The sequence below is a fragment of the Rissa tridactyla genome, chromosome 1 (assembly GCF_028500815.1).
Source record: "Rissa tridactyla isolate bRisTri1 chromosome 1, bRisTri1.patW.cur.20221130, whole genome shotgun sequence".
Lineage (NCBI taxonomy): Eukaryota > Metazoa > Chordata > Aves > Charadriiformes > Laridae > Rissa > Rissa tridactyla.
The window spans coordinates 6,582,477-6,597,591 of NC_071466.1; the positions used below are offsets into that span (position 1 = coordinate 6,582,477).

Consider the following 15,115-nt stretch of genomic DNA (forward strand, 5'->3'; position numbering starts at 1 on the left):
AAATGGTCTGTGTAGCTCATGGTGTTGAGGCCCCCTAAATCTTCAGAGGGTTCCTGGGACGGCTTCTCCGCCAACCCCAAAACTACGATATGCCCACGGCCAACCTAAGCTTCAGCAAACCCTGCTGAGTTTGCTGCTTTTTTTCTTAAAACCTCATTTACTTAGCCCTCCAAATAGCTTTCTCCCCTTCTTTTGCACAACACAACTGCATTAGTCAAGCAAATGAATAACGATACAGTTTCTGAGCAGACCTGTGCTGCTGCCAAGAAGCTGTTGCCTCATTAAATCTGTGTCATACCTACTTTCACTCACACGAGGATGCATGGCTTGGCTGCTGCGCAATGCACACAAGTCGGGACTTTGAGCTTCTTTTGTGTTTTGGATGATTTTTTTTTTTTTTTTTAAAGGAGTCAGCCTTGCGCAGTCCATGGGAAGAGCAACAGAGAAGGAACCAGGAACCCTCTGATCCTGCAAAAAAAGCAATTGTTAATCTGTCTTTCGGAGAAAAAACATATCCATCTCACAGTTAGCATTTTCTGTTTGGCAATCCGGAAGGAAAAGCAGCTACTCCAATTATCTCCCAACTCCACAACCCTACCGGCTCGTGCTGTAATTACGCCTGATCTCATTAACGAAGCGCTGCCAGACCTGGCTGGGATTTGGAGAGGAGATCTAGGGAAAAGACAGGTGTTGCAAGAAGTGGCAGGGCTGATTCACAGCTTGGCTACCATCCCTCTGAATCAGCGGGAAAATAATTAATATCCCCGGCAAGCAATAGGGGATGGCAGCCAGCTAGACAATTGCACGGTCCTCCTTACAATCTGAGGTCCTCCTTATTTTTTAATAACTCAGGTAATCTCACTTACTTGTCATTTACGAAGAACGGGCTGTACTAATTAGCGAACAAGTGCATTGTGTGAAGCATTTGGTAAGGAAAAGCAAAGGCAAAATGATGAGCTTTGCCTTAAATTCTCAGCGGAGCCTCTCGTTTCATCTGGGTGGGTGTTTGTAACCTAAATCCAGCCCCTGGACTTGCCGTGGTACCTTCAGTGGACCTCAGCCGGTCTGTGGAAGGAGGTATTTGCTGCTGCACGGGGCCACTGGGACGGGCTTGGGATGCCTGACCCGGGTGCTGCATCCTTACGGAGCCTTTGGTCTTGCTGAGAGGGTTCCCAAGGGGATGGCACTGCCTCGCATGGGCATCCCTGTGTTTTAAAGGGGAAAAAGAGAGAAAAAACAGACTCAGCCGCGGTCATATAGCACAGAAAGACCAATCGCCGCGTACCAGGCTGGAAAATCATTCTGCCTAAGGATATAAATCCATCCCAAAGCATCCGGATTGTTTCCTCTTTGCACGTGGTATTTAATTAAATCTAATGATACACAGAGCCAATGAAATGTCTTTTCGTTGCTATCTCTCTTGGCCAAAAAGAGGGCATCGCATGCCAAGAAGAGGTAGAAGAAAAAGGGTTTCAGAAATGAGAAGTTTCTGTTTAAACTCTGACAGCAAACCGTCCAATTCAGGGGGACGTGGCCCAGAGATCTCCAGCAGAAACAACTCCACAAACGTTAATCAGCCTTCCTGCTTCAATTAATGCCAGCAGCGAGAAAACACAGCTGGAGTTTGTTTGCTTTTCAGATAACCCGTATAAAAATACGCCTTCTGTAACAGCTCTGCTTTGACGCTGCTGCACACGGGTTTGTCGCCGGTTTTCATCTCGTAACTAGCGCTTTATCTTGTTTTCATTCCAGCCAAGGTAGGATGTTAAAAAACAAGAAGATTAAAGATAAAACCCAAACAAATAGAAGAAAAAAAAAAAAAACACCACAAACCCAAACCAAACCCTCAGAGGACTCCAAACCAACAAAATGCTGTTAAGCAATGACTCACAAGTGCCTGGACAGGTTTGCCCGGGCGCAGAGGGGATTTGGCGGTCCTGTTGAGCGCTTCTCTTACCCGAGGAAGTTGGACTTGGCCCCAGGCTTTTACGATACTGCAAGATTTTAACAAATTTACTCCGTTCCGCTGTTCGGCAGTGAGTCAACACGCCAGCTATGAGGAAAAAGCAGTGCTGAGGTTAGGCGTCCGCATAAATCACTGCGGCTCTGATGCTCGCCCAGCCTATAAATATTAGGGGGGTTGACATCAGTTTACATCAGCGGAGTAACTCAATTAATTCAACTTCTAGGGGATTATGCGAGCTATTATTCATTAGCATTCACCTACCCGAACCCAGCGACGAGGAACCACTGAGTCAGAGCCCTCCACGCCTCAGGGTGTCACTGGGTGCTGTGCCGCGGGCGCGCGGTCCAGAGGAGCTGCACACACCACGCTCTGCCTGGTCCCCGTGCTGGCTCTGAGCGCCTTATCAGTGCCATTAATTACCGCTAATTTCATTAAGTCGGCGTGCGCCTCTTGCATGCAAATTACAAAGTCAGTCTCAGTGAAGGAGATTAATGAGGTGGGACGTTTTGCAGTGGCTATGTAGATTGCGGTAGGAGCTGGAAAATGTCATGCATGGAGACCCTTGGGTGTTGCATGGGAGCAGGGTGAGATACCCAGCTTGGGGACACCTCAGTGTGTGAGGAATTTAGGAGCCAGGATGCCGAATTAACTATATTGATCGCAAAGTAGGTCTAAAGTAAGGTTGAGAAGTTTTATCCATCACACACGGTGCTCCACACACCATTAGTTCCGTGTTGGCAAACACGGGGTCCCTCACGTGCACAAGGTGAACGAGGACATCTCAGCTCTCTTCCTGCTCAGGGGGCAGGGCCAGGAGAAACCTCCTTGAGCTCCAGGTCGCACCACATTATCCCTCATCAGGCTCTTAGGCGACTGGGTCTGAACCCAGACATTTGTCCTTGTGCTGCCTCTGTTGATCACTGCTCCCACACCAGCACAACCGTGGTGGATTTGTCTAGCTGTCCTGTCCCCACGGGGACCCATCCGAGGAGCCCTGCTGAACCCCAGTCTGGTGTTGGACCTATCTGTTCAGGCAACCCTGTCTTAGCTTGGAGACCTTGTTGGACTAGCGGCTGTTTGGGGAGGCAGGGACAGAACAGATGGCCCTGAAGACGTTCTCCGAGGACACAGAGCTCTCCCGGGTAGTGCCAAATCACCGATGCCTCCTCTGGCCAGTTCAAGTCTTGTTTTCTGTAAGGCCAGGAGATAACATAAGCATGTTCAACAGAAGCACGTTGAGTGCTTGGTCCCTCCGGGTAAGAGCCAAGCCAAGATCACTTGGGCTGCTTGAGGAGAAAACAGGAGCCACCCACTGACCCACAGAGGAGACAGATCCATCATAGCTCTGTTAGTGACTCCATTATCTCCATGGACATAGCACCAAAGGTCCAGGCTGGATAACCAGCTCCTCTGCCAAACTGGTAGCAACTGTCTCCATGACGGGTACAGCACCGAGCACAGCCAGGTCTCTGGTTAGAGCCACTGGGATTAGTGTTGCAAATTTTCAGTTTTAGCCTTTGAACAGGCTGAATAAAGAAAAAAAACAAAGGGGGAGTTGGGGGTGGGGAGGGGAAGAGGGAATGGGGAATTAATAAAGCTGCACGTAAATTGGTACTCTTGGAATTGTCAAGCTCAAAATTGAATTTTCTGGCTGGGAGGAAGCCTTTGACAGAACCACAATGTTTTTATCCCCTGGGAAATTTCAAAGTACTACTCAGTTCTAGGCTCGCCGCAAGCTCAAAAGGCAAAGCTGGATTTCAGCCAGCCCAGCACCCAGGCAACACTCGTCTGCAGAGTTCGGACGGGCCTCTGTGCGCGGCACCATGATCGAGCACCGAGGGGAGGTGGCACTGGTTGCCCCAGACATTTACACCACTGGCTACAAGGTTTTGGCCCCCAAATATTTAGTTCAAGGTTGACCCTGCAGAGACACAGCTGCAACAGGCACGAGCAGGAGAAAATGGTGTCTCTGAGTAGGACCTGGGAGAGGTGCCAGAAGCAGGGGACATACCCGATGGTCACGACCTGACCACGGCTGCTGGGGTGGGATGAGACTTGCTGGCTAAGTGCCTACTGGTCCATGATTTCTGCTTGGAGAGCTGCTGCTTTGCAGAGATTATCCTCCTCCCTCGCTGAAAGAAAGGGGAAAAGGATGAGGCAAAGGATGCGCAAACCGCACGCTCCAAACTGACGGCACATTCACCTGACTCCTGCCTTTTCCTCTCCCACCCATGGCAGCACCTCATTTCCTTACTAACTGGTGCGCACTGGGGAAGGCCTTTGAAGGTGAGAAGATCCTGCACTATGTGCAGTCAGCGGTACGCCTCCGAGCAAGGTCCAGCGCTCAAAGGGCCCCAGCACAGTAAAGACCGGGGAACCCCAGAGCCTTGCGCTGGAGTTCAAACCGAACGCAATCACATCTCCCTTCATTTTAAAGCACTGCTTGGATGGCTGCAGGCAAGAAGGCAAGACGACCAAGCTTTGTGCTTCTACCACGGGGGCTCCGACTGTCGTAGCTGCAGGCAGGCGGCTTCCCCCATCAACGCAGGTCACACAAACCCCGCTGTTCTACTTGTGCACCCACGAGCCAAGACCACCCGTCTGCCGAGCAGCATCAAGACGAACCGGCCAACCCTCTGCAACACAAGAGCCAAGAAACACCCGGGAAAAGTTATATTTAAAACAAAAATCTTTAATAATTCGAAATATAAAGACACAAATTAGTGCTTGACTGCAGCATGAGTAACAAATGAAATACATTAAATATTTCAAAGCTACTGTGCTTTGCAAACCGAGATACGCTGATACGTATAAGCCTAATGTTAGTTACCAGCTGGTTTGGTATGAAGAATCAGTTCAATATATCAAAATTGTCAATAAACATTGCTCAATGCAGCTGTGTTTTACAGGTCAACTGCTATTCATCTGTCACAGTGTAGTTATCGATCTGAAACAATCTACTGAATTTCAGGAAAAAAAATAATAGCATTACATTAGAACTAATAGTGTCAATGTTAGAAAGTTTGGTCACGTAACGCACGGGGTATTTCATGTCCATTACAGGTGGACAGATGTTATTTGCTAAGACAGTAAACATCATCAGTGCATTAAGCTGAGTTCAATAGTCAACATCAGATAGTCAACATCAATTTGGAAGATCAAGAGAAAAAACAGTTCCTGTTCAGTCTAAGGAGTAACTACTGCTTATGCTGCTTGAAACTCTCTCTTCCAAAATCCAGGGAGCAATAATATACACAACCGACATTCTTCTGCAGCGACTGACCAAGGCTTTAATTTAGAAAACATTTTGGTACACGATTTGCTATGAGCAGTGTGAAAGCCCATCTCTATTCAACATTGGCTTTGGAGAAACATATACATATATATTCCAGGGCTTTGGGGAAAAGGCTGGATCTGAGATTGTGCTTACAGCTCTTCCTGCATTTTGGTGATGAAGGACAAATAATGAAAAGACCCTTTATCTTTGCATTTTTAAAATCTCAGCAATCTGCTCTAAGCATCAGGCAGATTCAACTCGTGTGAAATATGTGCAAAATAAAAAATTGGCAGGCACCGGTTTAAGGTCTTGCATTAGCTGGATTCTGAACTTGGGTCTTTTTAAATCTGCAATTACATGCCTAATCAAACCTAACCACTTTCAACAGGTAAAAAGGGAGACTTCTAAAGTAAAGTAAGAGGTTCAGACATCAACCCTGCCCCCAAAATTGTACACGTGAAGCCCCATATCCCGTCCTCTTTGGAACATCTGTCTGGGAGCTCCAGTAACGGGGCAGTGCATAAAGTGCTTGCTTGCTGCGCCCTCACACTGCCTGTCATCGAACTACATTCATTCAAAATAAACACCAGCTGTGGGGCTAAATCCCTCCACCAGCTTTCAAAATCTGCTAAGATGCAACAGCAGCAGGGATAGGGGGTAGCCAGGCTCAAGTCTGAGCCAAGCAGAGGCAGCCACGTACTAGATAACTACGTCTCTGTAAAGTGACTCCTGCAGCAGGAGAAATTTTAACAAAAAAATCAAACCCACCTCCCACCTACCAAGGACCTCCTTGTCTTACGGCCCCCAGTAGGAAACAGAGCCTCAGCTCCCAGAAAAGACTTGCGAGAAAAGAGATGAGGCACTTGGCAGCCGTAGGCAGTCATGAGCGAGAAACCGAACAAAGAAGCCCCAAACTGAACTTCATACTTCTACAGTATATTCTCTGTAGTTACATTATGGGCTCTTAAACAAAGCTGGCAGAGGATGTTCCAGATGGATAAGAAATGTATTCATTCATGGATGAAACAATCTGTGTCACGTTCCATCCTCATAAAACAGCAGCGAAGTAATATGCAATGAACCCAATGTAACAGAGACTACATCGCTTCTATGCTGAAGAGTGCAGAGTTGGGATGCAAAGTTAAACGCGTAAATAGCAAAACATTCAAGCTTGTTACGTATCTAAAGTGCAGTCATCAGGCGGGTGGCTGATGTAATACTACGGGATTTTGTGCTTAATCTTTTGTTTTTCTCTTTCCATGTAAGATTTCTTAATCTCCTTCTGGCTTTTCACTTCTCACGGGTAATAAAGACTCTGTCATTTATCCCTCTTCATACTCAAGTCTCGCAGTTAAACAGTACTTTGCAGTTAAAGCCTCCCACCGCCTCCTTATATAGTGCAGATGGGGTTTCTTTAAAGTAAACCACCTGTTTTACCTGAATATATTAATTTAAATTATGGGGGAAACGTTCCGCCAAAATTAAGGTGTGTTCATGGATTCCGAGGTCTACTGCAGAAAACAGCAGTGCTGCTTCCTTAGAGCTCAGCTTCCACTGAGGAGTGTTGTATTGAATTGTTTCACCACTTCCTATCAAATGCCCAAAATATAGCCGCAGAGAAAAACAGGTCTACAATAACAGGTATTACCAAAATTCTTGAACGCAGACTGAACAAGGTGGTAGTGACTGTGAGAAACACTCGTGATACTGGGAGGATTTTCTGCTGCTGAAGGAACAGGAGTTAGCTGAAAAATCTCATTCAGCTGTTCAAAACCAGGTGTCGGAAGCAAATGCGCTACAGCCGAAAGAATCAACTGCATTGCAAGTCATGCAATTTCTCTTCAGCCAAACAAGACAGCATGATAGATTAAGAGAACTAAAACTACACATAAAACAGTGTTTTCCGTCGCATCTCTTCCAAAATCATGCAAAACAAGTTTGCACCTTAGCTTTAACGTGAATTAATTGTCAAAAAGGTTTCACTTCACCCGTCCGAATTCAAATCCTCCTACTTGTCTCTCTTTCTAAAGCAGCCGGCCTTCTGCACGCAGACTGAGCACAGCCTAAGAGTGACAGACACCGAACAAGTCAGGGTGTTTTTCGGGGAGCGAACAGTCAGCCCCAGATCAATACAATACTGTTGTCAGCCTCGGGGGCTGCACGGTCTAAGTCCGGCTGCACATTCAGGCAGCCAGAATTAAGGGCGCAGGTATCATACAACACACGACAGAGGTAGATCGGCAAGTGATAGACTGCATATTCCAACTCTGACTGACGGGTTGTCTTCTAAACACTTGCGGGTAGCACATCTTCCTCGTGCTAAAAGAAAAAGCATTAAAATAAAGTCCGGAGATGACTAATACTGCTAGCTAACACCGCTGCCTTCAAAACACGGACGAGATTCGTCCTGCTGGCAGATTTCTCTTTATCATATCTTCAGTTCTGGAGCTGTACCCAGAAAATCTAGATTCCCGGCATAAGGTACAGTGTTGATCTGTGCTGGGAGAATAATTTTGAGGTTTTTCTTTTCTTTCCAAGGAAGAATTTTTCAGCTCACGGCCCGCAGAACTACTTGGTGCTGATCTGTGCCAAGCTGACGGTCGTAAGGTGGCAGATTTCCTGGTTCTTCATGGATGTTAAAGAGTTCATTGCGATCAAGTCTGTCCAACGCATCCTGTAGGATTCCTATGAAACAACACCTGCTGCTTCCCTAATTCCCTTTAAAGTAGCTGCTGTCTGAATCCTACTCAAAAAATAGGATCAAAGATGACCCACTTTATAAGATGTAGTGCAAGAAAAGTTTGGGATATGCTGCCCTAAGGTTTGTAGAAAAAAAAAATCATCACGTCATACAAGCGATATAAATAAAAAGCAATTTAACAGACATTTAACACACTACAGGCGTTACGGATGTATGTCTTTCCAGGCACTAGAAAAGGCAGTCTGAATTTCAGTGGCACGCAGTTCAAACTGGCTCGCCTTTTTCAGTATCACTCACGAGATCAGTAAGGCAGTGAAACCGAAGCACCCATCATTTTACATTATTTATGCTTAGAAGGATACACACATAAATTACATTCTTCAGGGTCTAACATGACCTGAAAGAAAGGCTGCTAGAAGGGTGGCAGAGGTGTGCATGTTTTGGGTCGTTTGGAATGAAAGAAGAAGCCAACGTGCCTCATCTTTTTAAAGATAAAAACATCAGTGACAAACGATGTGTGAATGAAAAAGTAACAGCGGCACAAAATTAAAATGAGCTTTTCTACCTTTTTTTTTTTTAACCCTGACAATTTAATTCAACAAGATCTGAAAAAAACATACACTTCCCAGTTGCAAATGTGTAGGAGAATCAATAATGTGTAGGAGAATCAATAAATTTCTTTAAAATTTACCATTGTAGAGATGCCTTATCAATAAGAAAGTGGCTTTTCAGCACAGTCTGGTTCCTGCAATTACAGGGAAACCAAACACAGCCCCCCAGATCCTCCAGTAACAAAACCCAAGGCCACTAAGGTAAAGGTTTTGTTCGTTTTCTTAAAAATAATACCATACCTAGCAGATGTCACAAGTGACTGTGGATAGATCTGGTTGCTGCATTGCTCCTGTTATGGGACTCTTTCCCTAACTTATGAAAACATGTAAACATATTAGTAAGAAAATCAGATACAGTGTAAAGAAGCATATTTGTGAGAGCCTGGAGATGAATAGGCAGGCACTTATTTTTAAGCTACATTTTTAAAACAGTTCTCAAATCTCTTTACAAAAAAAAAAAAAATAAATATACCGTCTGGCTAATTAAAGACACTTGATCCAAGACAGCATTTTCCGCCCTCTATGCTAGTTATTCCAATGTCTTTCAGTCTGAAGATCACTCAGATTTCCCAACACAGGCGCTGACCTATCTATGGACCTGGAGCCTATTGATAACAAATCTGTTTTAAAATTCTCATTCAAGAATCTTTATAGCGGCTTGCTGATTTCAGGTTGAAATGCACCGCTATCAGCACGTGCTTAAACCTCACTGAAGTCACTCAAGGTTAAGTAACTTTTTCTAACCCTGAGTTTGGGTCTATTTGATCCCAAGAGCCCAGGGTCAGTCACGTAACAAAAGCCAGGATTTTATTTGGGGATTCACATCAGTAGGTGTGCTACTGATGGAGACGGACAATGCAACTAAGCTGCAAACAAGGAAAAAAAAAAAAGGTATTAAAGGGAGGAGACTATTTTAGTCACTGTTGATTGTACAGTACACATCGCAGTCTGACTTTTTCAGCAGTCAGAGTAAGGAATTTTACACTAGCCAGGACTTTGTGATCTGGGAGACAGCTATAAAGCTACATTACTGTGCCTTGCTGCGTGAGCACATTTTAAATCAATACAGAATGGGATTTCCAATCAGTCTGAGCATTTCCCCCCCCCCTTTTTTTTTTTTTCCTTCATGGCAAGAAGGATAAATCCCTCAGGGCATCAAAAGCAGGCAAAAATTGCATAGCATGGCAGCATGGAGGCCCAGAGACAGACTCCGTTAGTTGCCCCAAGATCTGAAGAGTCAAACCCACAGCCTCCAATATGAGGTATATTGTGAAAAAACTGTGTTAGTTCAATGTTTTCTTTATGCTTACTTACTAACTTTCATCAGCTGGGTAGATAATTGCAGGAATCAGAGGGTTTGTCCCCCCCATTTAATCCCCAAAGTTTGGTTTTAAAAAGGTGGTCAACTTTCCGCAGAGTAACAGCATAATGGACAAATTAAGAGCAAACAATCAAAGTGTTGCCAATTATATCCTCAGCATCAATCTTGTTCTTTACTCTTTCTTCAATATTTCTGAATAAGAAGATGCTTCTGAAAATCAGACCAATATTTAAGACTTATAAAATAAGGGAAAGAGATGAATTCCAAGCTGAAGTAGCACACATCTACGGTGTTTGTCAATCTGTAGTATGAATGGGACACGGGGAGTAAAAAGTAGGGATAGAAAAAGGAGGCACGTAAATAATAATTATAAAAAAAACCAACAAAAAAAAAAAGTGTTTCTTGTGTTTATACAGTCACTCTGCAGTCTGATGGATCCAGGTCAAACAAATTAGGAATTCAGTTTCCACACACAAACAAGAGTGCCTATAATGCTTCACCATCTTAAGTGTCTTCTGCTGGTCACACCCTGGAACATCCTCCACGATGCACCTCAGTTGGACTAAAGGGAAAATGGTACAAAATGAACTACACGGCACAGGTTTCCCAACCGTTTTGCTTAAAGTATAAATTGCAAAGGAGGCTGTGGAAAAGCAAGAGAGGATAAAGCCCTAAATCAACCATTACATACTTCATTAATTGTATAAAAGTGCAAGATTAAAGTAGTTCAGGTTAAGCATTCAGTTCACTATAGGCCACACAAATGCTTAGCTTGGCCGTCCATGGCCTGGTTTTGTCATTCAGTTACTAATATTAGTTTAAACCACAGAAAGAACAACAACTGAATGAAAAACGTATGCAATCCACTTCCAAAATGGTTAGTTTTCTGTGACCAGCACGAAATATTAGCTCAGTATCATCAGCTATACAATATATACATAAAAATATTGTGTCTTAAACTTTGTTTTAACAACTTAGAATAAAGCTGTACTAAACATTATTTCCCTAGTGTGCCAACTCTTTGCTCTGTTCCGGCCAGCTGGCCTAGTAACACAGAGAAGTCCTTTTATAGCAATGGTTCTTGAATTGATCCAGAATTTTGACACTTCAGCCACAGTTAAGTGTTGAATCGCTTTATTCACCCAGGCAAAGTGATCGCAGGGGACTTCCCAGGTCTCCGTCAAAGCTTTTTGGGCGGCTCCACAAGAAGAACAGGCCATATTCCAAAAACAAACTGTTAAAAAGAAAAAAAAAATAGGAAAAAAGAAAAGATTTCCTGGAATATTATGCCTCTTGGAACAGAAACCAAACACCGTTAACCACGATTTCAAGCGCATTTCTTGGGATATGAGGAGAAATCAAAGACAGTACCCTAAGAGGCAGAATCAGTGAGCCCCAATGCAAGCTCAAAGCACAAGATATCCCAACGCTGCAGTGCATTAACAGACACAAAATATTGCTCGCTTACCTTCACCTTCGGCCTGTGCTTCAGGAAAAGCGTCCTTGTGTATAAACTGAGGAAAAGGAGAAAAACGTGCTTAAAATTTCCCATGTAAGACAGCATATAAAATAATCACAGAATCATAGAATAATAATAATAATAATAATGATGTACTAATCCCAGTTTTATTTTCCAACTAGAAAAGAATCGCTTCTGTGATTGCAGAGCTACCCATTCTGCCTAGATTTACGCAAAGTAGGAGACATTAGGCTACAGTAAATCCCTCTGTGCTAGACCATGATTAGTTTGCTAATCTACACCATCACCTATGCGGGGGCAAAGAGAGAAACTCGGAGAAGGACGTTCTCTCTTCCCTATGGAAAAGACTAAACTGGGACTAGAGCCTGTCATTTTGGAAGGACGAAAGTAAATCAGTGTATCACAAACTAGCGGATGTAAAGGGGGGGTGGGGAGCAGCACAGCTTGATTCTGTATCTCATTTCTGTTCTTAATACAACCCTCTCCCCTCAGTAGCTGTTTTCCTATGTGTGACCTCACTTTTTTAAGCAGACATAGGTGATGCCACTGTGTGGCTGAGAAAATCCTAGGGAAACTACTGCAGGGAAAGTATGTAGTTGATTGGGGTAGGACAGATAAGTCAGGCATCTGCACATTCCCCAAGGGTTAGAGGACGCAAACCCAAATTCTTTTCTCTGTGCAGCATGCTGGAAAAGCCTTCCCTATGCTCTCCAAACTGTCTGCATCAGCTTGCTTTCTGTAAGGAATTTTCTTCAGACGATTATCTCAAGCTGTTTAGGGCAGCAGACAACCTGTCAGCCAAAAGGGAGCAGCTGTTTTCCACATATCACGACATATTTTATATACACACATATATATGCAGGTACATATAAACACACATCCATGTGTATATATATGTACATATATGCATATATGTTTATCTAAAAAAAGCTATCAGAATAGCTACTGGAAATGTGCTTATTTTCCTTGCATTTTCCTTTTACTAGCTATTTTAACATCTGACAAAAAAGGAGAATATTATGTTCGATGTAGAAAAAAAGTAATATTTAATCAAGTTTTCTCAACTACATAGAATGTGTCTGTTAAACAGACATTCTCTTATGACTACGTGGTAAAACATTTATTTCATTACATAATGAACCAACTACAGAAATTCTTCAGATCCCAACTTAAATTCAATTTTTGTTCCTGATTCCGCTAGATGGTGGTATGGAGCAAAAACAGAGACAAAAATCTGCCGGCTGCAGACTTGCAAACTGAGGGCCTGGTTTAAGTCTGTCTCTTTCTAAAACCAGTATCCTGCACTTCTTGGAACATCTCTGCTCCAACCACTTCAGCTGTCACCCTCCTGCTCTATAGCATGATGCCTGCTAGTTTTCAGGAGCGGCAGTGCCTATCAAAAAGATTAGTTATGCTTCTAAAATTGACCATGTTTAAGTACTTCAGGATTGCTGCTCAAGAACGGAAAGGTATGAATAGTTTAGATTTTGAAATTAATAATCTGTCAAATAGTTTTGCCGTTTAACTGCTACAGGGGGTTCCCATTTCTGAATTGCATTGTCCAGAAGAACCATAACTATTTAAGGAGTAATGATTACATTTTGAAAAATATAAATTACAGAGTTTTTAGACCAGTTGCAAAGAGGGAAGAAAAACTCTCACCAGCTTAGTAACAAGTCATTTTCCTGCTCTTCTGGCTGATAAAACATTTTGAAGTAAACCTGAACCTGGGAAAACTCCTAAGACATCCAGTTTAGAAAACATTTCCTACCTTAGCAGGATATGAAGGTAAGAGCCCAGGCCTGTAAGAATATGCCACCATGCGTGAAACTGTGTCACAGCCCCCACAACAGGAGGCATCTTCTCTCGTAGTGCTCTGTAAGAAACACCATGAAATGTGTTTTTTTTTTTCAAGCTACGCAATCTCAAATCGCAGTGCTTGACTGTCAGATCCCACATTACTGTTTCACCATCTCGGGCACGTGCTTCACGAGCGAGGCTTCACGTAGTCAGGCTTTCAGGAGGTGAGTATAGAAAGATATTAGCAAACTGGCTTTCTTGCACAGTTAAAGGAAGCACACACTTCTTCATACAATGAGTGATCAGTTCTTTCTGGACTCAAATTTCAGGTAATATATTTATGGCATCCCACAATCCCAAATGAGTTCCAATTCTCCTCCCCAAAACTCAATGAACAACTGTCCGTAGGATGAAATGCTGAGTTTAAGGTCAGAGAGAGGAAACGGGATCCATCAGACGCCACCACTTTATGTTTAGAGATCGCACTGCCTATCCTCCAGCTCCATGGAAGCTTAGCTTGCCTTTCTCTGTTGTACTCTAAAACAGGGACAAAACGGGTGTCTAGTGAGGACACAATAAAAGTGGAGGGTCCGAAATACTCCACCAACACGCTTTGTTATTTTGCATAGGTCTGGTAGGTGAGCTGCTTGGCAAGACGCTAAGGGACGGAAATAAAGAAAGGGACGGAACCACATTGCCCTGATTTCTCCTGCTCACTAGGCTTCTGCAGATAACGCTTGTTTTGGTTGATGGTGGAGCAAATGTTTGCATCTGCCTGTCTTCTTTTTTTGACTTTCATTTCACATTCGGTCAAAACAAAAAAAGGGAAAACAAAGATCGCAGGTGTTAAGGAAGAAAAATCTGCAGCTTCTGTAATACTTATTTACTGCTTGATGTTATAGCGTTCAGTCCCCCTGACTAACTGCTAATCCCTGAGCTACTGCTTAGTTTCCAGAGCTGCTCAGTGACAAATACGAACAGAGAGCTGTGATTCAGTCAGTCTGGGAGCGACACAGTGAAACACACAGACTGTCACCCCGGCACAGCCTCTGAACCTTTAGATGGCAGGAAATCTCAAAGCTCAAATTCAAAAGCGCCTGGAACCAGGGAAGCCGAGTGCTATAGATTTATTATTTTTTTATTTTATTTTAAATAAGCTCCAAATTTAATGAAATACGGAAAACCAAAAACGGAACCAAAATACACTTTTGGACATTAAAACAACCACCACAAAAAAAAAAGGTAGGTGGATGAATCACAAGTTAGATCTTTAGACAATAAAAACCTACAAGGAACTGGAATATATTTTCTCCAAAGGTTCAAGTTATAATACCACCTGAAGAAATTCAAGGCCCTGCAGACATCTCGTTAAAACTAGCAAACAAGCGTATTTGGTTTTTTTCCAGCACCATAACCAAACAAGTATCACAGGAAATATGCTAACTTTTTTTTTTTTTCCTCTTTGCGAAATGATGATGGAAAAAAAGGGCTTCAGCAGCTGGTGTGATCTTTTGAGTCTAGGAACAATTCAAAAGCCCCACAGACCCGCAGCAGCTCAGCCGGCTTAGTGAATTAGGGGTTATGATCTCAGCAGTGATGTGACGCAGCTGCAAAAATGAATCCTGATGCCAAAATTTGCAAAGTCACTGTATACCCACCCGCTTGGGTTGGCAAACAGCTTTTCTATGCCATCTGTATCAAGCGTTTCTAGGGATGAGGCACTATGTATTACATTCAGCACATCTATGTTTTTTAATAAAGTTTCAAGAAAACTCTGTTGGAGTTAACTTTTAATTGGCCTAACTTAGCGCAAGGACTACAGAGCCAAAAGGGACAGATGGAAAACGCTCGACTTCTGTACAGCACACCACGATCTGACCCTGACAAAGCAAGCTACTAGGACAATTCTGCACACCGTAGATTCAGCAGCATAAGAGTCAAGAATGGATTTTCTGGATG

The 15,115-nt window shown here is 43.5% G+C and overlaps 1 protein-coding gene across 1 annotated transcript in view; it reads right to left on the reverse strand.

Annotated features, from left to right (window-relative positions):
• Positions 1–4,637: 4,637 nt before the first annotated feature.
• ACER3 (alkaline ceramidase 3) overlaps positions 4,638–15,115 on the reverse strand; it is a 63,995-nt gene continuing 53,517 nt past the window's right edge. The window contains exons 9-11 of the mRNA XM_054219143.1: positions 13,128–13,232; positions 11,345–11,390; positions 4,638–11,110 (exon numbers count right to left, since the gene is read on the reverse strand). Of these exons, the coding sequence (XP_054075118.1) occupies positions 11,057–11,110; positions 11,345–11,390; positions 13,128–13,232 (205 nt within the window). The 3' untranslated portion in view covers positions 4,638–11,056. The remainder of the gene's footprint in view (positions 11,111–11,344; positions 11,391–13,127; positions 13,233–15,115) is intronic.